This window comes from Giraffa tippelskirchi, chromosome Y (genome assembly GCF_054371585.1).
Source record: "Giraffa tippelskirchi isolate mGirTip1 chromosome Y, T2T-mGirTip1v1.2.pri, whole genome shotgun sequence".
Classification (NCBI taxonomy): domain Eukaryota; kingdom Metazoa; phylum Chordata; class Mammalia; order Artiodactyla; family Giraffidae; genus Giraffa; species Giraffa tippelskirchi.
In genome coordinates this window covers 6,618,105-6,643,828 of record NC_137290.1, presented here as the reverse complement: position 1 = coordinate 6,643,828, position 25,724 = coordinate 6,618,105, and the positions used below count along the sequence as shown (strand labels likewise).

Below are 25,724 nucleotides of genomic sequence, written 5' to 3'. Positions count from 1 at the left end.
GACCTCAAATCACTAAAACAATTAAAAATCTGAATCTTTTCTTAGGTCCCAGAAATCACTATAAAGTGAAAATACAAAATTTCAAGCTTCTGTCAACTTAAAAAATTGTCAAAACCTAGATGTTGAGAGTTCTGTTTTATTTTGTGGGAATTTTAAGACTTCAAGTCCAGGAGACAGCATCTCAAGAAACCCTGAGAAAATTGTTCTGAAGAGGCAGGGAGAGGAGTCAGGTTAAATAGAAGTTTGCAACAAGGGGCAGGTAGTCTGAACATCAAAAGATTATCCTTAACTAAGGAAAACCAGCTGTCCGAAGTTAAAGAATTTAGCCCTTTTCTATGTATGGGAAGAAGCAAGAGTCTAGGCTTACTAAAATCAATCACTGACTAGCAACCTTCGATTTGATTATCTACATCCTTAGTTCCTTGTTCATGTAGGGAGTGACGGCAGCCCATGGCTGGCTGCTGAATAGCACACATTGTTCTTCCTAGGCTTAGAAATTAACATTTGGAGGATCAGAATCTCTAATGGTTGTGATATCCATGTGTACTGATTTGTACTTACCATAGTCCCTCCCTGTGATCAAAAATTCAGCCAATTTAGGAGACATTTCATAACCAGTTTTTGTTCCATGGCACTGGGAGGTTCTTCCCAGATCAGACAAATAAAAAGTTCTATTTCTATGTCACTCCAGGTATTAATTTCTGGATTAGGCCCATTGTAAGTAATCAAAGATTCTCTGGATCCGGCATCTTCTAACCTATTAAGATCCGGGAGATATTTTCATTTTTGCTTCTTATCAAACATGGAATCAACTAAATAATTATTAATTGTATACAGAACCATATCTCTGATAAATAACTTTAAGTCACCTGGTCACCAATACATTTGTTGGAGGTGGGGTTACACCTCCAACAATCTTAAGAGACAAGAGACAACAATCTTATAAGATGAAGTAGCTCATAACACTGACAAAGTTATAGAGCAGCAGAGAGAAAAAGACAAAAACAATTTGGAAAAAAGGTCAAGCTAAAACTAGTATACAAATAAACTAGTTACAAAAAAAAAACTAGTAAAACAAGTTAAAATTAGTATAACTAGTCGGAATCCAAGTCTAGTAAACCATCAAGTCCAAAGGAAAGTTGGCTGGATAAGTCAAATTTTGGCAAGATGAAGCAGAAAAATAGGGAAATGTTTCATTTTTGTTTACAAAGGCATATTTTATCAACTTATTGTAGGTCATATCGTAACAGAAAAAACAACTGAAAAATAGCTTTAACTGTCGGTTTTCAAAAGTCAAAGTTACATCATATTTATCAGTTAATTCAGTACCATGTAATGGATTTCTATTGACCCACATGAAGTAATCAGGATTTTTCATTAATAGATTGTCACTGTTACCGAGATCAGTGGCATTACCTAAAGGCTATTGGAAACACACGTTTAAAAATTCTTTTTATAGTCTTTTTGAAAATCATTTTGTAAAGGCAATGTAAAATTACAATAATCTATAAAGGACAAAACTTAAAATTATAGGCTAAAGATTTGAGGACAATGCAACTAGGAAACTGATTATTTCTATAACATAATATTTCAGCATGATAACTTGAATTATGATAACTTTATAACATTATGATTGATATTATTGATAAAGTTTGATAAAGTTATGACTGATAACTTTATAACATTATTTCATGATATATCACATAGTACGGATTTCATGTAAAATTTGGGGGTATCTATTAATATATTAACGGTATTACTAAACAATCTAAAATTTACCTCTCTAATCCTGACAATGTTTCCAAACTTAAAATACCAAAAACATAGCTTAATATATCTAAGATGTCTCACAGATGTTTCTTTGAAGCATCCATCCCAGAATTCATTTCAGTTGCTCAGTTGTCTAAGACTCTTTGGGACCACATGGAATGTGGCATGCCAGTCTTCCCTGTCCACCACCAATTATTGCAGTTTGCTCAAACTCATGTCCATCCAGTCAGTGATGCCATCCAACCATCTCATTCTCTGTCATCCCCTCCTCCTCCTGCCTTCAATCTTTCCCAGCATCAGGGTCTTTTCAAAGGAGTCAGTTCTTTCCATCTGGTGGCCAAAGTATTCAGGACTGATTTCCTTTAGCACTGACTGGTTGGATCTCCTTGCAGTCCAAGGGACTGTCAACAGTCTTCTCCAACACTCGACTTTGAAAGTAGCAATTCTTTGGCACTCAACTTGCTTTGGGAGAAGGCAATGGCAACCCACTGTAGTACTCTGGCCTGGAAAATCCCATGGACGGAAGAGCCTGGTAGGCTGCAGTCAGCGGGGTCGCCAAGAGTCGGACACGACTGAGTGACTTCACTTTCACTTTTCACTTTCACACACTGGAGAAGACAATGGCAACCCACTCCAGTGTTCTTGTCTGGAGAATCCTAGGAACGGGGGAGCCTGGTGGGCTGCGGTCTATGGGGTCGCACAGAGTCGGACACAACTGAAGCAACTTAGCAGCAGCAGCAGCTTTCTTTATAGTCCAACTCTCACATGCATACATGACTACTGGAAAAACCATAGCTTTGACTAGATGGACCTTTGTTGGCAACACAATGTCTCTACTTTTTAACATGCTGTCTAGGTTTGTTATAACACTTCTTCCAAGGAGCAAGTGTCTTTTAATTTCATTGCTGCAGTCACCACCTACAGTGATTCTGGAGTCCAAAAAATAAAGCCTGTCACTGTCTCCATTGTTTCCCCATCGGTTTGCCATGAAGTGATGGGACCAGATGCCATGATCTTAGTTTTCTAAATGCTGATTTTAAGCCAACTTTTTCACTCTCCTCTTTCTCTTTCATCAAGAGGCTCTTGAGCTCTTCTTTGCTTTCTGCCATAAGGGTGGTCTCATCTGCCTATTTAAAATTATTGACATTTCTCCCAGCAATCTTGATTCCAGCTTGGGCTTCATCTAGGCAGGAATTTCACATGATGTATTCTGCATAAAAGTTATACAACGAGGACATCAATATACATCCTTAATATACTCCTTTCCCAATTCTGAACCAGTGCTCTGTTTCATGTCCAGTTCTAACTGTTGCTTCTTGATCTGCATACAGATTTCTCAAGAGGCAGGTCAGGTAGTCTGGTATTCCCATCTCTTTAAGAATTTTCCACAGTTTGTTGTGATCCACACAGTCAAAGGCTTTGGCATAGTCAATAAAGCAGAAATAGCTGTTTTCCTTGCTTTTTCTTGCTCTTGCTTTTTCAATGATCATTTTTCAATGATCCAGGGGAGGCTGGCAATTTGATCCCTGGTTCTTCTGTCTTTTCTAAATTCAGCTTGAAAATCTGCAAGTTCTCAGCTGAAGAACTGGCTTGGAGTTCTGTTGAGAATTGAAGCCTGGCTTGGAGAATTTTGAGCATTTCTTTGCTAGCATGTGAGATGAGTGCAATTGTGCAGTATTTTGAACATTCTTTGGGATTGGAATGAAAACTGACCTTTCCCAGTCCTGTGGCCACTGCTGAATTTTCCAAATTTTCTGGCATATTGAGTGCAGCACTTTCACAGCATCATCTTTGAGGATTTGAAATAGCTCAACTGGAATTCCATCATCTCCACTAGCTTTGCTTGCAGTGATGCTTCCTAAGGCCCACTTGACTTCACATTTCAGGATGTCTGGCTCTAGGTGAATGATCACACCATCATGGTTATCTGGGTCATGAAGATCTTTTGGTATAGTTCTTCTGTGTATTCTTGCTACCTCTTCTTAATACCTTCTGCTTCTGTGAGGTCCATCCCGTTTTTGTCCTTCATTGTGCCTATCTTTGCATGAAATGTTCTCTTAGTATCTCTGATTTTCTTGAAGAGATCTCTGCTCTAGTCTTTCCTATTCTATTGTTTTCCTCTATTTCTTTGCCTTGATCATTGAATTAAGGCTTTCTTATGTCTCCTTGCTAGGCTTTGGAACTCTGCATTCGAATGGATATATCTTTCTTTTTCTCCGTTGCCTTTAGCTTCTCTTCTTTTCTCAGCTATTTGTAAGTCCTCCTCGGACAACCATTTTGCCTTTTTGCATTTCTTTTTCTTGGGGATGGTCTTGATCACTGCCTCCTGTACAATGTCACAAACCTTGGTCCATAGTTCTTCAGGCACTCTATCATATCTAATCCCTTGAATCTATCTGTCACTTCCACTGTATAATCATAAGGAGTTTGATTTAGGTCATACCTGAATGGTCTAGTGGTTTTCCCTACTTTTTCGAATTTAAGTCTGTATTTGGCAATAAGGAATTCATGATCTGAACCACTGTCTGCTCCTGGGCTTGTTTTTTGCTGACTGTATAGAGCTTCTCCATCTTTGGCTGTAAAGAATATAATCAGTCTGATTTTGGTATTGACCATCTGGTAATGTCCATGTGTAGAGTCATCTCTTGCATTATAGAGGGTGTTTGCTATGACCAGTGCATTCTTTTGGCAAAACTCTGTTAGCCTCTGACCCGCTTCATTTTGTACCCCAAGGCCAAACTTGCCTGTTACTCCAGGTATCTCTTGAGTTCCTACTTTTGCATTCCAGTCCCTTATGATGAAAAGGACATCCGTTTTGGTGTTAGTTCTAGAAGGTCTTGCAGGTCTTTATAGAACTGTTCAACTCAGTTTCTTCAGCATTACTGGTCGGGACATAGACTTGGATTACTGTGATATTGAGTGATTTGCCTTGGAAATGAACAGAAATCATTCTGCTGTTTTTGAGACTGCACCCAAGAACTGCATTTTGGACTCTTATTGACTACAAGGGCTACTCCATTTCTACTAAGGGGTTCTTACCTACAGTAGTAGATATAGGCAGTCACCTGAACTAAATTTGCCCATTCCAGTCCATTTTAGTTCACTAATAACTAAAATGTTGATGTTCACTCTTGCCATCTCCTGTTTGACCATTTCCAATTTACTTTGATTCATGGACCTAACATTCCAGGTTCCTATGCAGTATCGTTCTTAGCTTTGGTTAGATTCTGGTATTGGAGAAGTCTGTTAGAAATAGCAAAAGAGTTTAAAACATAATAGGATCATAGGCAACTGAAACACTTATTTAACCAAAGTCATAAAAAAAAAAAGAAAACAAATATACATCGTTTAATGGTGCAGAAACACACAATTTGTTATCAAAAAGGAGCACTTCTAACAGAGAGAAATCAAATTCCAGTCATGCACTAGCTCACATTACAAAATCCATTTAGTTAACTTGAATCTAAATTTATTTAATCCTGACTATCCAAAAAACCTTTTCCTCAGGGCTTCTTTCCACAATTTCTTATCACTTTCTGTATCCAGCCTGCCTCCCATTTTCCTTTCAAATAAAATCAACCAGCTCACTTTTTTCTTTCTTCCCCAGTAAAATGTAATTTCATTTCTCATACCTTCTTTACTGAAAACACACATTCTATTTCTGTGTGCTGCAACATTACTGTATTATTCCTGATAGCTTTATTAAATATTTAAGTTAGAATCCTCAATTCTTAAAACCTTAATTTTTAGCAAAGCTAAGAATTATGAACTATCTTTACATTGGCATTCTATAGACGGATGAAAATAAACACCAGTGATTATCTATAAAATCATTTAATTTCTTACAGAGATCATCTCAGGATAACATCAAACATTTTCATTAATAGTCACAAATACTTCTAGGTGTTTGGATTGATAACTGATGTTTCAGTCTCTTTCATCTATTTAATAAACCTTCCATCACTTACAGTAATGCAGCTCTAGAGCTTTAAGTTACCAAATATCTGGAAATATCATTTTAAGTAGACATTCCTAAAATATAACTACTTTAAAGATTTTATCTAAGTTCTTATTTCATTTGCATCTTAAAAGTTTCATCATATTGAGTTATCTTTCTTGCAAGATAGTTAGAAGGTCTTATTAATTAAACATGGATACATTAACCTTAACATGTTATATCAATCAGATCAACAATCTTTTAAAAAATACAAAACTAAACAAAATTAATTCCTGATTAGTACCAGGAATCAACTTAATATTGACTGTTTCCCAGTTAATGTGAGCCTGAAAGTCATCTTGAACAGTCTATTTTAAATGTTAAGTACTTTTTTACTAACATTAAATAGAACTCTTTATAAATTTAGACAATACTTTTTAGAAGTAGAAAGTGAAACTGAAAGTCACTAAGTCGTGTCCAACTCTGAATTTCACAGGTCAGAATTCTGAAGTGGGTAGCCTTTCCCTTCCCCAGGCAATCTTCCCAACCCAGGGATCAAACCCAGGTCTCCTGCACTGCAGGGCAGATTCTTTACCATCTGAGCTACCAAGGAAGCCCAAGAATACTGGAGTGTGTAGTCAACCCTTTCTTTTAGAGGTAGAGTTACCTCAGATGTATAATGTGCACATAGACATATCCAGGCAAACTAGAGATCCTATGGCTTTACTAAAAAATCAGATACGAACCAGGTATTGCAAAATAAACTTAGTTTACAAACAGTTGGAATATATTAAAGTTGCTTGCTCAAATAACTAAGGCTTACTATCTGATGATGAAGGTGAAGGACTGATGCTGAAGCTGAAGGACTGATGCTGAAGCTGAAACTCTAATCCTTTGGCCACCTGATGTGAAGAATGACTCTTTTGAAAGGACCCTGATGCTGGGAAAGATTGAAGGCGAGAGGAGAAGTGGACAACAGAGGATGAGATGGTTGGATGGCATCACTGACTCAATGGACATGAGTTTGGGTTAACTTTGGGAGTTGATGATGGACAGGGAGGTCTAGTGTGCTGCAGTCCACAGGGTCTCAAAGAGTCGAACACAACTGAGCAACTGAACTGAACTGAACTGGACTGAGTAACGTATCCAATTCAAGGAAAAACAACAGCCAATGCATCCCCTTAACAATTCAATATCATTTTACTCACTGTTTTAGTATGCAAAGTCTTCCCAGTCTCTATATGAGGCTAACCACCTAGTTTCCAAACTCAGTCTTCCCAGTGCCTTTACACTGAGGGGCTGCTCAAGCAGAACGTTGCCAGTCCTTCGACAGAGATTAACCCACTGAGTATTAAAAGTGGGCAATCTACGAACGTCTTCTTGAAACAAGTTTCAAGGTAACATTTTCCCTCCACCAAATAAATTTAGGATTATCTACCAATATGGGAGATCTGAGAACCAGGAAAGACTCACTCAAATCCACTTGGACTCCCTGAGGAGGTGGATGGGCACAAGGGGGATATACTGGTACCAAGGCTCTGGTTACTCATAGAGTTCAGGCAGAGGAGAGAAATTTCCTCTGGGTCCCTTCATGATGGGTGCCAAAACTGTCAACCTAAAGAAAACAGTCACAACTAAAAGCTGAGTTATATTTGGTAGGAATTTTTAAAAAGCATCTCAAGTAACCCTGAGGGAACTATTATTTCCAAGAAGCAAGGGGAGCAAGCAATTTATATAGAAGTTTGCAGCAAGATGAAGGTAGTCTGAACATCAGAAGATTATTGCTGGAGGGCATAGCCAAGATGATACGGAAGGAAGACATAGAGTCCATGTCTCCCCATGCCTAGGATGCCTTCCAGTTGCTGGTCAGGGACCTCCTGAGGACAGGATGATGGGAGGAGTCCCAGAGAAAACCAGGTACCCGACAGAGGAGTGTGGAGAAAGCTCAAGGCCTGGGGACCATCACCTGAGGCTCTGCTGGAAGAGGAGAGCGGTTTGAAAGCCTTTGTGCTGAGAGTAGCAGTATTTGCTCCATCAGGAAGGGAAGGGATATCTGAGGATATAGAAAGATCCACTGAGGAACCCTCTGGGGTTCTGCTTTCACTTGATCCTGGCCTGGACCTCTGCCCTCCGGGGCCTCTCCATCCTCTGATGGAGCCCTCTTCCCTCTGGGGTACTCTACACTCTTCAGGGATCCCACTATCTGAGTATATCCTGTGAATGAGAGAGGGAAGGAAGGCTCCTGATGGAAAAGAAAAAGGATGGCTGGGCTTTGGAAGGCACCTGCAGGCTTTTAGGAACAAAGCACTGCCTACTGTCCCCTTCCTATCCCCACTTGGCCCTGGGGAACCTCCTAAGGTGCTTAGGCCAAGCCCTCTGCCCTTCACCTTCAGGACCACTTCCACCTTTTGGGCCCTCTTCACCCTCCAAGGCCCCCCTCCAGGGAACTCTCCAGGGGGAACCTATCCAGGGGAACCCCTCCACTCCTCCCTCCAGGTCGAGGCCTCTGCCATCCTGGAGCCCCCTCCTACCCTCCAGGGTCCCCCTCCACTCTCTCATTTCCTCTTGACTCCAAAGACCCTATCCTACATGTGCCTCCTTCCATGGGCTCTGTCTGATCTCTAGACTTGGCTCTCTGCCATTCAGGAGCCCCCTCTACCTTTCAGTTCTCTCGTCCTTCCAGGGACCCCCTCCACCCTTCAGCACCCCCCCCCATTCTGTCCCCCAGAGTCATCTCCAAGGGCACCTTCAATCCACAGAGGTCCTGCAGGTGCAGAAGGGAACGGAGACAGAGCAAGGCTGCCCATGGAGGGGTTCCTCCAGCTGTAGAGAAGAATTCTACTGGTGTTCCCCCATCCGGGGCCTGGGGAGCCTTCTGGGGGCCTGGTCTTATTCTCATACCCCAAAGCCAGGGCACTGCAGAGGCCCTCTTGGTAGGTGGGGCCTGGGCCCCTACCCCAAGCCAGGGTCTTCTCTGAAGGCTTGGGTACTGGGTCAGAACCCCACTCCCACATAAACACCTGTACCACCTAAGCCATTCCCCACTCAAGCCTCTCTTCACAGCCTAAGTTTTATCTGCCTTTGGTGTTTTGGGTTTTTTCAGTGTTTTTACTATTTACTAGTGGAGTTCAATTTTACCTTCCAGTAGTTGTTTCATGCATATTCTTTTTTTTTCTAATATTTGTTAATTTTCTAGAATTATTCTATTATTTTTTAATGTTCATTATTATTCTGCTCCCTCATTTTTATTTATATATTTTTTATTTTTTTTCTTCTCTCTCTTGCTACTGAGTCTGGCTTTACCCTTCAGGAGTTGTTATCCTTTATTCTTTGTAAGTTATTCTGCTTTTTCTTTTTCCTATCTATTTTTCTTTTCTTCTTTTTTTCCCCCGTTTTCTGCGCCCTACAGCTGTTAGAATCCAGCTTCACAGACCAGATCTGAGCCCCTGAGGCATGAGCGCTGAGTCTGAAATGCTGGAGTAACAGAATCTCAGGCCCCAAGGATATTAATCAGTGACATCTCCCAGAGGTATACATTTCAACACCAAGACCCAACTCCACAAACTCCATTGCAGGGAACCTCAGGCCAAACAACTGGTAAGACAGGAACACAGTACCATCTATCCAAAAAAATAAAGTTACAGATGAAAAGAGCAAGACAAAAAACTTACAAGACCAAATAAAAGAAGAGGCAATAGGCAACGTATTTGAAAAAGAATTTAGAATGATAGTAATAAAGAAGTTTCAATAGATCAAAAATTGAATGGAAAAAATATAAGAAACATCTAATACATTTAACAAGGATGTGTACGAAATAACGAATAAACAGTCAGCGAAATTAAAAATACTCCACAAAAAAATCAACAGCAGAAAAACTGAGGCAGAAGAATGGATAAGTGAGCTAGAAGACAGAATGACAGAAATAACTGTCAAGGAGCAGAATAAAGAAAAAAGAATGATAAGAATCAAGGAAGGTCTCAGAGACCTCCGGAACAATATCAAATGCACTAACATTCAAATTACAGGAGTCCATGTAATCAAAAGCCTATAATGCCTTTTCAAAATCCAGATGCCTATCAGAATTATTTTAGAATATTTCAAAAAATACAAATGTCCAGATATTGCTTTTTTTCCTCCAAAGCTCCAGATGTGTTTCTAATGAGCAGTCATGTTTAAAAATAACAGGACTATATGATTATCTTTCACTTTATCTAGTTGTTTCACTTTTTTTCCAATATGTACAAAACATTCATTTCAGTTTAGATATTTTCTTAGTGTGCCTGACTTATAAACTGCTGACATCACTACTCTTCTACTTTGTGGCCATTATTTAGTAAAACAAGGGTAATTGGAACAAAATTATTAGGACTGTCAATCTGGTGAGAACATCACCAAGGACTAAGGGGCAGGCAGAAATATACAGCATGGACATGCTGGACAAGGGTGTTCATGTTCTCAGCAGGCAGTAGAAGAAGGGTGAGAGATTTCATCATGCTACTCAAAACAGCACATAACTTAACTGTTTATTTCTATATATTTCCCAGTTAATTCTTCTGGATCACATGATAGGGAGAGGGGGATAACTGGGACCAGAGAAGCAAAACCAGGGATAAAGGAGACCAATTATTTATATCAGGCAAAAACCTGGAAATAACTGAATATCCATCAAAGAATGAATGAATAACCAAAATATAGTATACCCACATTTGGCTTTTCACAGGAAGTAGAATAATGACTCAGGCACAGACAGGAATAAAATACTGATAGGTGATACGACATGAATAAACTTTGAAAACCTTATCATTGAAAGAAATCAGATACAAAAGACCACACGTTGTATGTTTTTTAAGCAATACGCAGAAAATGGTCCCAGGGAGCAATTCCTGGGGTGTTTTTGGTTAGAGATGATGAAAATACCAAAAATCAGATATTAGTATAATCACACATTTTGAATGTACAAATAGCGCTGCACTGTGCAGTTTTAAAAGATTAAAGCAGCAAATTTTATAGTATGTGAATTTTATCTCAATAATATTTAAAAGCTATAGCTAAGAAAAGAAAGAAAACAACAGGAATTAAACAGCATACAATAAGTAATAAGGACTTTATACAAAAAGTGAGTCAAAGAATAAATATTAAAAATGAGATGCAGAAATCAAATAAAGGAGTAGGCATTCTTAAGTTGGGAGTAAATGTGAACAGTACATACATTCCAAACAAACGTCACAGGTGCTAGGCTCGATTTGCTAAAGAGCCAACTACAGGTTGTCTTTTAAAAGACACACGTTGAACCCAAGCAAATGGTTGTGAAGGACAAAGCTATGCAAACAGAAACTATACAAGAGTCAAGTGGCTATATTAATTCCAGGCAAAATAAATATATATAAAGACAAAGAGGTGGCTTTCAAGATAAAATGATCAATGCTCACAAAAATCTAACTGTTCTGAATGTATACGCAAGTCCTAAAATATGTGATGGCAAAGTTAAAAGAACTCAAAGGAAAATTTAACTCAGTAAGAAACAACAAGAAATCCCAAAATTTCAATTTCACTGACAGAATATACACCAAAACTTGTTAAGGATATGATAAAGAATTAAACTTGACCAAAGCTGTGAGAGTTGGATGGTGAAGAAAGCTGAGCGCCAAAGAATTGATGCTTTTGAATTGTGGTGTTGGAGAAGACTCTTGAGAGTCCCTTGGACTGCAAGGAGATCCAACCAGTCCATCCTAAAGGAGATCCATTCTGGGTGTTCACTGGAAGGACTCATGTTGAAGCTGAAACTCCAATACTTTGGTCACCTCGTGCGAAGAGCTGACTCACTGGAAAAGACCCTAATGCTGGGAAGGATTGGGGGCAGGAGGAGAAGGGGACGACAGAGGATGAGATGGTTGGATGGCATCACTGATTCGATGGACATGGGTTTGGGTAAACTCCAGGAGTTGGTGATGGACAAGGAGGCCTGGCGTGCTGCGATTCACGGGGTCGCAAAGAGTCCCACACGACTGAGCAACTGAAATGAACTGAACTGAACTGAAAGGTGACTTTTTTTAAACAATCTTAAAAGGCGGTAAGGGTGGGAAGGAGACGGGAAATAATTCCTCAAGATTTAAACTCAGAAAACTCGGAAGAGCCATTTCTAGGTATAAAATCTGTACTCCTGTGAACCCACTAACACAGTATTTAAATATGCATTTTTAAAGTTATATATGCCCACGTCAAGAATAAAATGGGGTGCAGATGTAGAATCATAAAAACAGCCCTGGAATATAAGTCCAAGATGACCATTAGTAGATATTTCTGAGTATCTTTTCCAAAACTCTTTGTCAGAGAATTTCTTAAACTGACCAATGAGTGCTCATTTAAAAAATGCAAGTTAAGAAACTATGGTAAATATTACTACAAAATAAGACCAAGAGTCTAGACCAGAGTCTAGAATAAACTATCTCTTATGTTTCTAAGAGCTAAAATCTTAATTTTAAATCATGCTTTTAAAATTAGTATTAAAAACTGCATCACCATGCTCTAATCAAGAAAATAATCCCCCAGAAACACTATCTTACTAAGAAAAAACTACTCAAACTTTAATTTGTTAAGTTGATCTTTACTGTAAACTTTAAAAGCACTTTAGTTTCCTTCTTCACTGACATTCTGGCTGCTGCTACTGCTGCTGCTGCTGCTAAGTCACTTCAGTCGTGTCCGACTCTACGCGACCCCATAGACGGCAGCCTACTAGGCTCCCCCGTCCCTGGGATTCTCCAGGCAAGAACACTGGAGTGGGTTGCCATTTCCTTCTCCAATGCACGAAAGTGAAAAGTGAAAGTGAAGTCGCTTAGTCGTGTCTGACTCTCTGAGACAAGCTCAAAATGCAGAATGTGTGCACTCAGTCACATCCAACTCTTTGCGACCCCCAAGGACTGCAACCTGCCAGGCTACTCCATCCAAAGGATTGTCCTGGCAAGAATACTGAAGTGGGTTGCCATTACCTTCTCCAAGGTAGCAGAAAATGGCACTTTGGCAAAGACAGGATTATTCAGAAATGAAACTCTAGAGAAGCCATAGACAAGAGTACTTCTGTAAATGGGATATAAGTTGTCAGCTGTAAATGTAAGGGATAGTTACAAAGCAAAACTTTCTTAGAAGATCTCCCTTTTGATATCAGAAAAATGGAGGGCTCTCAATCACAAGAAGGTATCAGAGATGGAGAGAAACCCAGAATTAAATGTGCATAACAACCTTAACCTCAGTTATGCCTTTTAACTGTTAACTTGCCTCCCACCCCCAACATCTCATATGCCTTAAGCAGTAAATGGTATTTATGCTTGGCCCATTTTGAAGAGCTATTCAACTTTCCAAGCTATGTCTCATGGCTATGAGGCAGGACATAAGAGAGACTCCACATTTATAATCAGCCAGCCTGCTCTTTGCATTTCCTGAGATAAGAGACAGGTAGGTTGCCAACTGAGAAATTTACAACCAGACCCCCATTTTCTCTTGGAAATAGCAATAACAAAACAAACAGGGTAGATAGCAATCTTTGTCTCTTTTGAACACTTCAAAAGTATGGCAAAGCCAAAGAGAAGCAAAGGCCCTTTGAAGTACAAGATAAGGGAGACACTAACACATGCGCAGAAAGGGTTCTTGGGAGTCAAAAGTCAATGGATAACTCCATGCCATAAAGGGTCTTGCTCCTCCCATCTTGGGAGAGCCCATCTTGGGAAATCCATCTTGGCTCAGGGATGCATGCACACCCCAGGGGAGGGTCCCACGGTAAGTCAGGTGTGGAAAAAGAAACCAGGTAACTGGCCTGACGGAAGACAAAGACCCAGCACAACTGCCTTATATAAATGACTTACTGTCCCTTCAGTGTGCACATCCTCACTAACGGGGACGCCCACACCCTTTCCCTTAGGTTGTGCATCTCAGTCTTGCTCTCAACCAAACAATTCCTTTAGGTGATCTCCCACTTGTTGTTGTGCTATGTCTCTAATAATAAACTTTGTACCTACATTTACAGTTTCTGCCTCCATGATAAATGCACTTTTCACTGGGAGCAGCGAACGGGGAAAATTAGCTTCTAGCCTCTAGCCCCTTGGTGACCAGGATTTCTAGATTTTATCCAAGCTGCTGCTGCTGCTGCTAAGTCGCTTCAGTCGTGCCCGACTCTGTGCAACCCCAAAGATGGCAGCCCACCAGGCTCCGCCGTCCCTGGGATTCTCCAGGCAAGAACACTGGAGTGGTATGCCATTGCCTTCTCCAATGCATGAAAGTGAAAAGTGAAAGTGAAGTCACTCAGTCGTGTCCAACTCTTCGCTACCCCATGGACTGCAGCCTACCAGGCTCCTCTGTCCATGGGATTTTCCAGGCAAGAGTACTGGAGTGGGTTGCCACTGCCTTCTCCAAGCTACCCAGGTTCAATTCCTGGGCAGGGGATTAAAATCTCGCCACCGCTCACTGTTGCCTCTCTAAGATCAGATACAGCAGGTATACATGTTATTAAATTCCGTTTCTCTTCTGTAAATTTATTTTATCGCAGAGGGGTTTCAGCCAAAAAACTAGAAGGGGAGAGCAGAAATGAATTTTTCCTCCTGTACAGCAGGCAGAAATATCTGTGCCATTTCTACACATTAAAAAAATCTTGCACTTACCACAGTCAAGTTTTTATCACTCTGATTTATTATCTCAATTTATAAGCCAATCCTTTGAAAATTCAGTGCACATTCAAATAGAACAATCATTAGCCTACCCTAACAACAATCTACAGGGAATTTCCTGGTGGTCCAGTGGTTAGAACTACCTTGCCTGAGTTCAATCCCTGTTCGGAGAAACTGAGATCTTGAAAGCCCAGAGGATTGTCCAAAAAAACAAAGACACCATCTAAAAACATGGGCAGATAGGTGTTAATTTCAACTCAATGTTAATGGTTTTCTTAACATAAATTCGTTTTCTGGATATCTGATTTCAAAAACATTAGGATCATTTTAGCATGAGTTCAAACAGCTCCAAGAATTATCAGCTGCAATGCAAAAAAATAAAAAATCATGTAACAGGGACTTCCCTGGTGGTATTGTGGAGAAGAATCCACCCTGCCAGTGCAGGGAACATGGGTCCATTAGATTCACCTGCTGCAGAGCAACTAAACTCCTGTACCACAACTACTTAGCCCATATGCTGCAACTACTAAAGCCTATGAGCCTAGAGTCTGGGCTTCATAACAAGAAGCCATTGCAGTGAGAAGCCTGAGCAACACAACTAGAGAGCAGCCTCTGCTTTCTGCAACTAGAGAAAGCTCTTAACCAGCAACAGAGACCCAGTGCAGCCAAAAATAAATTTAAAAAAATAAAATCATAATAAAAAAGTCTACATTGATGGTGTCCAACTCTTTGCAACCCCATGGACCACAGCTCGCCAGGCCTCCCTGTCCATCATCAACTCCAGGAGCTTACTCAAACCCATGTCCATCGAGTCGGTGATGCCATTCAACCACCTCATCCTCTGTCATCCCCTTCTTCTCCTGCCCCCAATTCTTCCCAGCATCAGGGTCTTTTCCAATGAATCAACTCTTCACATGAGGTGGCCAAAGTACTGGAGTTTCAGCTTCAACATGAGTCCTTCCAATGAACACCCAGGACTGATTTCATTTAGGATGGACTGGTTGGATCCCCTTGCAATGCAAGGGTTTCTCAAGAGTCTTCACCAACACCACAGTTCAAAAGCATCAATTCTTCGGTGCTCAGCTTTCTTTATAGTCCAACTCTCAAATCCATACATGACTACTGGGAAAACTATAGCCTTGACTAGATGGACCTTTATTGGCAAAGTAATGTCTCAGCTTTTTTTTTTTTTTTACTTTACAATATTGTATTGGTTTTGCCATACGTTAACATGAATCTACCATGGGTGTACATGTGTTCCCCTTCTAGAACCTCACTTCCACCTCCCTCCCCATCCCATCCCTCTGGGTCATCCCGGTGCACCAGCCCCAAGCACCCTGTCTCATGCATCGAACCTGGACTTGTGATTCGTTTCACATATGATAATTTACATGCTTCAATGCCATTCTCCCAAGTCATCCTGCCCTTGCCCTCTCCCATAGAGTCTTTTTAATATGTTGTCTAGCTTGGTCATAACTTTTCTTTCAAGAGTAAGCGTTTTTTAATTTCATGATGGCAGTCACCATCTGCAGTGATTCTGAAGCCCCCTCAAAAACTCAGCAGTAGCCACAGGACTGGAAAAGGTCAGTTTTCACTCCAATCCCTATGAAAGATAATGCCAAAGAATGCTCAAACTACTGCACAACTGCACTCATATCACACACTAGTAAAATATTGCTCAAAATTCTCCAAGCCAGGCTTCAGCAATACATGAACCATGAACTTCCAGATGTTCAAGCTGGTTTTAGAAGAGGCAGAGGAACCAGAGATCAAATTGCCAACATCCACTGGATTATCAGAAAAACAAGAGAGTTCCAGAAAAACATCTATTTCTGCTTTACTGATTACGCCAAAGCCTTTGACTGTGTGGATCACAATAAACTGTGGAAAATTCTGAAAGAGATGGGAATACCAGACCACCTGACCTGCCTCTTGAGAAATCTGTATGCAGGTCAGGAAGCAACAGTTAGAACTAGACACGGAACGACAGACTGGTTCCAAATAGGAAAGACTCCATAATTGGCCAAGTGCTAAAACTTCATTTTGATTTACTGACTGATGCCTCCTAAGTTTTATCACTCAAGTCACAATTCCTATCAAACAGAAGTTTTATTCATAACTTAATAATGACTATCAAATGTTTCTCACTTAATTAGATTTTTAAAAGAGCTATTTCACTTTCTAAAAAGGAAGTCTTTCAAATCTAAGAAAGTTTCCATTTATAAGCTGGCAATTCTGAATTGTGCACCAATATGAAAATACTTTCTGTAATCTCTTCTAAGCTTTATGACTGGTGTTATACCAAAATTTTATTATTAACATTCTTACATAAAGCCTTCCTAAGACTTTCTAACAGGTAAAAACTCAAACCATAATTGTTTAAAAGGCAACTTAAAAAAGAAAAAAAAAAGGCAATTTTCCTAACAAGAAAAGTTTCTAGTGCCTCAGATTAAACACAATTTCTAAATAACAGAAAATGACATTATTTCTACTGTTACTTTTTTAACTCAAACAACCACCTTTCTAAAATGGGAAATGAATACATTGACACTGGCAGTCCAGTGGTTAGCTGAGTGCTAACTGGATTCAATCCCCATAGGGAGCTAAGGTTTCTCAAACCATGAGGCTCAGCCAAAAAAAAAAAAAAGGAAATGAATATATGCTTAAATGTCAGCAAATAGAAAATCTATATAAGGATACTTTAAATATCACCACTGAAAGATTACAGTACGAAAACACCATTTCTGAAATCATATTAATAAATTTTTCTCCAGATCAATTCCGTTCAGTCAGTCATGTCCCGACTCTCTGTGACCCCATGGACTGCAACAGGCCAGGCCTCCCTGTCTGTCGTCAACTACATAAAAGCAGATCAAATCTAGAAAAATGTATGTTTTAATCAATTCTAAACTATTTTCATTTCTCAAAAACATGTAAATAATAACTGTTCTAAAAATATCCCTGAAGGCAAAAAGTACACATCGTTGAACAGTAGACAAACTACAACTTCCCTAACCTGTTTAATGATTGATGTTGTTCAGTTGTTAAATCGTGTCCAGCTCTTTGGGACCCTATGGACTACAGCCTACCAGGCTCCTCTCTCTATGGAATTTCCCAGCAAGAATACTGGAGTGGGTTGCCATTTCCTTCTCCAGGGGATGTTCTTGACCCGGGTAATTACCCAAAAATCACCCAAAAACCCAAAATTTTGATAATACTTTGTAGATAAGACTAAATATTTACAAAGATACCTCTAAATAAACAGTAGCAATACACTCCCAGACCTCCAGCATTATTTTAAAGATTATAACTACCATATTAGTTATAATCTATCAACTAAAAATATCACTTGTCATCTGGCTCTACAAAGACGGAGTCACTAGCCATGGCAGCTATTGACCTTAACACATCCTCAAAGGAGCTCAGGGTGGAGAAAAAGAAAGAGGTACTCTGCTCAGGAATAACTAACTGACCATGTTTTCAGACAGTTAACATACTTTTGGGAAAAACATTTTATAAAGATGCAAGTTCCTGCGTGTTCCCATACTTTAAAAAGCACTAAAATCATTAAGATAACCATTCCCTGAAAAAGGGAATGGCGACCCACTCCAGTACTCCTGTCTGGAGAATCCCATGGACAGAGAAGTCTGGTGGGCAACAGTCCATGGGGTAGCAAGGAGTCAAGACAGGACAGAAGCAATCCAGAATGCATGCATGCTGGTTAATAGCAATAAACCTACCAAGTTCATACACTGACTTACCTCTTACCTAGGCAGAGGAGCTCCTCAGAACAATCTGAGAGGCTGTTCCCCAGGCTGCAGTCTTCAGTAACTCCCTGAACAAACATGAAACTCACAGATCTCATGTTCTGTTCTTTTTATTTCAGTGACCAATTCTATTTCAAGTCTATTCTTACCTAACAAAAAAAACCAATCCAAAACATTTTCTGAGCTGCAAGGAAAATCACCGCTGATAACTTCTGTTAAAAGGCCTCCTTAATCAGTTAAAATACACTCCAATTAAAAAAAAAGTTGAGGGACTTCTCTGGTCATTCAGTGGCTAATACCAGAACTCAACAGGGCACTGGGCCAGGGTTCCCTCCCTTGTCAGTGAACTAGATCAGCTAGAGCAACTAAGACTCACAGCAGCCTAATGAATTAATTATTTTTTAAAAACCGGTAACCAAGTTGAGAGTCCCTTGGACTGCAAGGAGATCCAATCAATCCATCCTAAAAGAGATCAATCCTGAGTGTTCATTGGAAGGTCAGATGTTGAAGCTGAAACTCCAATACTTTGGCCACCTCATGTGAAGGGTTGACTCATTGGAAAAGACCCTAATGCTGGGTAGGATTGGGGGCGGGAGGAGGAGGGGACGACAGAGGATGAGATGGTTGGATGGCATCACCGACTCGATGGACATGGGTTTGGGTAGACTCCGGGAGTTGGTGATGGCCAGAGAGGCCTGGCGAGCTGCAATTCATGGGGTTGCAAAGAGTCGGACACAACTGAGCGACTGAAATGAACCAAGCTGAGGTCATGAGACAGTTTAATAATCTGATTAGGTAACAACTAACTGTTTACAGCTTATTTTTGATCTAACTCAGATGTACCATCAATGCTGTAGACCCAGGTTTCATCCCTGACATGGAAAGATCCTCTGGAGAAGGAAATGGCATCACATTCCAAGTTTTCTTGCCTGAAGAATTCCATGGACAGAGGAGCCTGGTGGGCTACAGGCCATGGGGTTGCAGAGAGTCAGACATGACTGAGCAACTTCACTTCACTTTAAAATTTCCAACACTGTATATTATATGGCGATCCTTCAAAAGTTCTTTTATTAGACAGTTTTAAGAGCCTACAACTATAACAATTCAAATGCCATGTAACAGTTCAGTTCAGTTCAGTTGCTCAGTCGTCTCCAACTCTTTGCGACCCCATGAATCGCAGCACGCTAGGCCTCCCTGTCCATCACCAACTCTCGGAGTCCACCCAAACCCATGTTCACTGAGTCGGTGATGACAACCAACCATATCAACCGCTGTCGTCCCCTTCTCCTCCTGCACCCAATCCTTCCCAGCATTAGGGTCTTTTCCGATGAGTCAACTCTTCGCATGAGGTAGCCAAAGTACTGGAGTTTCAGTTTCAACATCAGTCCTTCCAATGAACACCCAGGACTGATCTCCTTTAGGATGGACCGGTTGGATCTCCTTGCAGTCCAAGGGACTCTCAAGAGTCTTCTCCAACACAACAGTTAAAAAACATCAATTCTTTGGCACTCAGCTTTCTTCACCGTCCAACTCTCACATCCATACATGACCACCAGAAAAACCATAGCCTTGACTAGATGGACCTTTGTTGGCAAAGTAATGTCTCTGCTTTTAAATATGCTATCTAGGTTGGTCATAACCTTCCTTCCAAGGAGTAAGTGTCTTTTAATTTCATGGCTGCAACACCATCAGCAGTGATTTTGGAGCCCCCAAAAATAAAGTCTGACATTGTTTCCACTGTTTCCCCATCTATTTGCCATGAAGTCATGGGACCAGATGCCATGATCTTAGTTTTCTGAATGTTGAGCTTTAAGCCAACTTTTTCACTCTCCTCTTTCACTTTCATCAAGAGGCCCTTTAGTTCTTGTTCACTTTCTGCCATAAGGGTGGTGTCATCTGCATATCTGAGGTTACTGATTATTTCTCCCAGCAATCTTGATTCCAGCTTGTATTTCTTCCAGCCCAGCGTTTCTCATGATGTACTCTGCATATAAGTTAAATAAGCAGGGTGACAATATACAGCCTTGACGGACTCCTTTCCCTATTTGGAACCAGTCTGTTGTTCCATGTCCAGTTCTACCTGTTGCTTCCTGACCTGCATACAGGTTTCTCAAGAGTCAGGTCAGATGGTCTTGTATTCCCATCTCTTTCAGAATTTTCCACAGTTTATTGTGATCCACACAGTCAAAGGCTTTGGCATAGTCAATAAAGCAGAAATAGATTTATTTCTGGAACTCTCTTGCTTTTTCGATGATCCAGAAGATGTTGGCAATTTGATCTCTGGTTCCTCTGCCTTTTCTAAAACAAGCTTGAACATCTGGAAGTTCACGGTTCATGTATTGCTGAAGCCTGGCTTGGAGAATTTTGAGCATTACTTTACTAGCGTGTGAGATGAGTGCAATTGTGCGGCAGTTCAAGCATTCTTTGGCATTGCCTTTGTTTGGGATTGGAATGAAAACTGACCTTTTCGAGTCCTGTGGCCACTGCTGAGTTTTCCAGATTTGCTGGTATATTGAGTGCATATTGAGTGCAGTACTTTCACAGCACCATCTTTGAGGATTTGAAATAGCTCAACTGGAATTCCATCACCTCCACTAGCTTTGTTCATAGTGATGCTTTCTAAGGCCCACTTGACTTCACATTCCAGGATGTCTGGCTCTAGGTGAGTGATCACACCATCATGATTATCTGGGTTGTGAAGATCTTTCTTGTACAGTTCTTCTGTGTATTCTTGCCACCTCTTCTTAATATCTTCTGCTTCTGTTAGGTCCATACCATTTCTGTCCTTTATCGAGCCCATCTTTGCATGAAATGTTCCCTTGGTATCTCTAATTTTCTTGAAGAGATCTCTAGTCCTTCCCATTCTGTTGTTTTCCTCTATTTCTTTGCATTGATCGCTGAGGAAGGCTTTCTTATCTCGCCTTGCTATTCTTTGGAACTCTGCAATCAGATGGGAATATCTTTCCTTTTCTCCTTTGAGTTTTGCTTCTCTTCTTTTTCCCAGCTATTTGTAAGGGAAATAGCAGAAGTGTGGCGGCTGCAACAGTCTGCGCAGAAGCGTGGCTGAGAGGAGCTACCCCACCGCCGAGGCCGGGGGCAGTGGCCGAGAGGAGCTAGCCTGGGCCGGTGGCTGGGGGTTTAGGGGGTAGCGGCGGGAGGAGCTACCCCGCAGCCTGAGGCCGGGGGCAGCAGCCAAGAGGAGTTACCCCAGGTCCAAGAAGCGGCAGCTGCGTGGGCACAGGAGGACTGAGAGGAGTTACTCCACATTCAAGTTCAGGAGGGGCCGTCGTGCGTAGATACCCCTTGTCCAAGGTAAGGAGCAACAGCTGCGCTTTGCTGGAGCAGCTGTGAAGAGATACCCCACATCCAAGGTAAGAGAAACCCAAGTAAGATGGTATGTGTTGCAAGAGGGCATCAGAGGGCAGACATACTGAAAGTATAATCACAGAAATCTAGCTAATCTGGTCACATGGACCACAGCCTTGTCTATCTCAATGAAACTAAGCCATGCTGTGTGGGGCCACCCAAGACGGATGGGTCATGGTGGAGAGGTCTGACAGAATGTGGTCTACTGGAGAAGGGCATGGCAAACCACTTCAGTATTCTTGCTTTGAGAACCCTATGAACAGTATGAAAAGGCAAAAAGATAGGACACTGAAAGATGAACTCCCCAGGTTGGTAGGTGCCCAACATGCTACTGGAGGATCAGTGGAGAAATAACTCTAGAAAGAATGATGGGATGGAGCCAAAGCAAAAACAATACCCAGCTGTGGATGTGACTGGTGATGGAATTAAAGTCTGATGTTGTAAATAGCAATATTGCATAGGAATCTGGAATGTTAGGTTCACGAATGAAGGCAAATTGGAAGTGGTCAAACAGGAGATGGCTAGAGTGAACGTAGACATTCTAGGAATCAGCTAACTAAAATGGACTGGAATGGGTGAATTTAACTCAGATGACCATTATATCTATGGCAGGAATCCCTTAGAAGAAATGGAGTAGCCATCATGGTCAACAAAAGAGTCCAAAATGCAGTACTTGGATGCAATCTCAAAAACGACAGAATGATCTCTGCTCGTTTCCAAGGAAAACCATTCAATATCATGGTAATCCAAGTCTATGCCCTGACCAATAACGCTGAAGAAGCTGAACTTGAACGGTTCTATGAAGACCTACAAGACCTATTAGAACTAACACCCAAAAAAGATGTCCTTTTCATTATAGGGGACTGGAATGCAAAAGTAGGAAGTCAGGAAACACCTGGCCTAACAGGCCAATTTGGCCTTGGAGTACAGAATGAAGTGGGGCAAAGGCTAATAGCGTTTTGCCAAGAGAACACACTGGTAATAGCAAACACCCTCTTCCAACAACACAAGAGAAGACTCTACACATGGACATCACCAGATGGTCAACACCGAAATCAGACTGATTATATTCTTTGCAGCCAAAGATGGAGAAGCTCTATACAGTCAGCAAAAACAAGACTGGGAGCAGACTGTGGCTCAGAGCATGAAATTCCTTATTGCCAAATTCAGACTTAAATTGAAGAAAGTAGGGAAAACCACCAGACCATTCAGGTATGACCTAAATCAAATTCCTTATGATTATACAGTGGAAGTGACAAATAGATTTAAGGGACTAGATCTGTTAGACAGAGTGCCTGATGAACTATGGACAGAGATTCGTGACACGTAACAACAGTATACATAAAAAATTTTTTTTCAGAGACAGAGAAACTAACCATTGAGAGAAAGCACCCCTGATGAGAAGAGACTTCAAACATAGGCTTGAAGGAAATATGATGTCCAACTTGTTCATGTTAAATCCTAGCAGTTTTACTTTATGCCAAATATAATTCAATAAAGCTTGGAAAAGTAGGGAGAGGTGAATCCATGAGGTTGCTAACACAACCCAGAATATTTCACTGCACTTAAGTGACTTTAATATTAAGGTTAATGAGTCTTGACCTAGGAGAGAGGAATTCACAAGTCTCAAAGCTAAATGTTAATCAAGTTAATTTATTCCCATTTCACTGAAAACATTTATAACAGTCAACAGAATAACATTACTCTGTGTTCTACAAAGCTACAATTCTACATTATAAAAATTCAAGCCTTCTCATTATTAGAAAATTACTGTAATTTGAGAGACAAGCTCACCTTCATAATTAACAACTGAAGAGAGTTCCTTAAAATTTAAACCCGATACTGCATCATATTGTAAACAGTTAATATCAAATCTCCAACACTGAATACTATCAACTGAGAATTTATCTGAATTCATGTATTTGCATATTTAAAGTTATGAACAAATAAGAGATGGAAAAATCAAGTACAGTATCTTTTTAATTATCATAACTCGAGTAATAGATTTGCTCATTCTTTTTCAAATTACCATCACTATGCTCAACTTCATCACAGCACAGCACATTCTCAACCTCACTGACCCAAGTTAAAAGATCAACTCTACAATATAACATTCTCTTAAAGTCAAAAGTTTTTCACTTTATTGGGATAACTTTGAAAGTATTCAATTTCTTTAAACTAAGAACAACAATCATGGTCGCTTACATCTTATTAGTTCTAGTCACTATTAATTTGCTAGTGATAATTTTAATGCAGCAATTTTCACATACATGATAAAAGTTTAAGTTTTAGCAAGTCAATTGGACTTAGTGAAAAAATTATTACAGTTCAGTTGGTGGTCACTCTCTGCCAAGGAGACAAAGATAAAAGGGAGATTCGAAACTCAACTACACAAACTCAAACTAAAGATGAGAATCACGTCAGGAAAAACACTTTAAAAATAAAAATCACATAACATTTCCCTCTCAACTGCATTACAGAGAAATTCACAATGACCAATTTCATCTGAAAAAAGAAACTAATGGAAGCAAGATTTGCCCAAAATGTTCAGCTTCCAGACAGAATATATTTTAACCAGATTTTGCTCAGGAGACAGAAAATGACAGGCTTTAAAACTACAGGGCCTTTGTACAATCATAAAATTAGATGAATAAGGTTCATTTAATGTGGTTAGGGTTGATAAGCATGTTTATGAACGCTGCTGTGAAGCTTGATAACGATAAAAGAACTATACTTTTAGATAATAATGCTTAATTTTTGTTCAGCACTATCAAGCTACAGGAGCTGAGACACAGGCATACTCCTTGCTAGTATTTCTCAGTTTATATCTACAGCCTCTCTCGAAGCTCGCAGAGTGATTTCTGCACCATTTCCCGCCATCTTGGCCGACAGGGGCAGCCATTAACTAAATGACAGTGCCAACAACTTTTCGCGCAAACAGCCAAAGCTCCCTGGTCACCTTCACACAAGAAATTAAGTTCCAGAAACAACACGATCATAAAATGACATTTACGGTAATATTTCTTAATGGCTAGACCCAAAGAAGTAAATAACGTAACTTCAAATCCATAAGGATCTGTATACCGATGAAATACCTAGTTTTATCTAGGTACCCCCAAGTCTCAGTTTCCGAGAATTAGATATAAGGAAGCTTAAAACGAAGTTAAAATTAGACGCCAGAGAAATAACTGCCAAAAAAAAAAAAAGTCCAAGTGGTATATACCTGAAAATTTTAAAACTGTACATATTATCGATCTAGTGACGGTCAAGTTCACTCATGATTGCCTTACCTTGAGCAACAGGGTCTCAGTCTTGGCGCCATCTTCGTGAAGGTTCAGGAACCCAAAAAGGCGGCTATGGGAAGAAATACAGGACAGTTGTTAAAGCTGGAGTAAAGCTACCCGGTCTGTCCGTTCCAGATCCCGAGGCTTCAATAGCAGCCATTGCTTCCGGGGAGCCGCCACCGCAGGCACCCCGAAGTCCGTTGTCCTCAAAGACCGGCTCTAGTCCGTGACGAGGCAGTTGGGAGAATGACGGCGGTCCTTACCTGTCCAATCCGCTGAGCTCCTCCCTCTCTTCGGCTGTCAAGCTTAAGGTCCCTTCCTTAGTCTTGCCGCTCGGTTTTCCCGCCGCCATTTTCTTTTCCTCATCACTGAAAGCAGGGGCGGCTGCTGCGAGCGACACTCCGCAGGATTTCATGTAAATGCAACCAACGCAAAACTCCCAAAGCTGAAACCTACCAACTCCCAGTCCAGCGCTGGAAAAGACGCACTAGATGTGAGAAACTGGCAAACCAACTTTATCGCCGCTGCCTTCTCCAACTCTACTCACAGAGACGAAAAACCCCAAGGTTACTGAAAGCAGCGGACACGCGGATATGGAGTTCAGCTACCGGAATCACATCACCGGTTTGCAGAGACAACAGAAAAGGTGGAACTTCGCTGTAATGGAAGAATTTCTTAGAATCGCAAACTTCACCAGCCACCAGCACAAAGTTGTTGTAATCGTGTCACAGGGCGAACCCCAAGTGGCCGTGACGCCCGTACCCCCTAAGCCGCGCGCCGCCAATTGAAGTGAACTGTTCTTCTCACGTGACCTTTGTTGACTTACGTCAGTTGCGGCTCCACTGAACTTGCTGAATACCGGAGGCCGACCCCAACCAGGGACAGGAAGGGGCGGAAAGTCCCGCTAGTAATTGGTTAATAGACTCGTCAGTCGGGGAAACGGTAG

At 40.8% G+C, this 25,724-nt stretch overlaps 1 protein-coding gene across 35 annotated transcripts in view; it reads right to left on the bottom strand.

Moving 5' to 3' along the window:
* LOC145537620 (lysine-specific demethylase 6A-like) overlaps nucleotides 1-25,519 on the bottom strand; it is a 191,327-nt gene extending 165,808 nt beyond the window's left edge. For all 35 annotated transcript variants that reach the window (XM_081568362.1, XM_081568332.1, XM_081568337.1 and 32 more), the window contains exons 1-2: nucleotides 25,042-25,519; nucleotides 24,785-24,848 (exon numbers count right to left, since the gene is read on the bottom strand). Coding sequence is in view for 33 of the 35 variants with exons in the window: in XM_081568332.1 (XP_081424458.1) it covers nucleotides 24,785-24,848; nucleotides 25,042-25,193 (216 nt within the window). In the remaining 2 variants the exon portion in view is untranslated. The remainder of the gene's footprint in view (nucleotides 1-24,784; nucleotides 24,849-25,041) is intronic.
* Nucleotides 25,520-25,724: the final 205 nt, after the last annotated feature.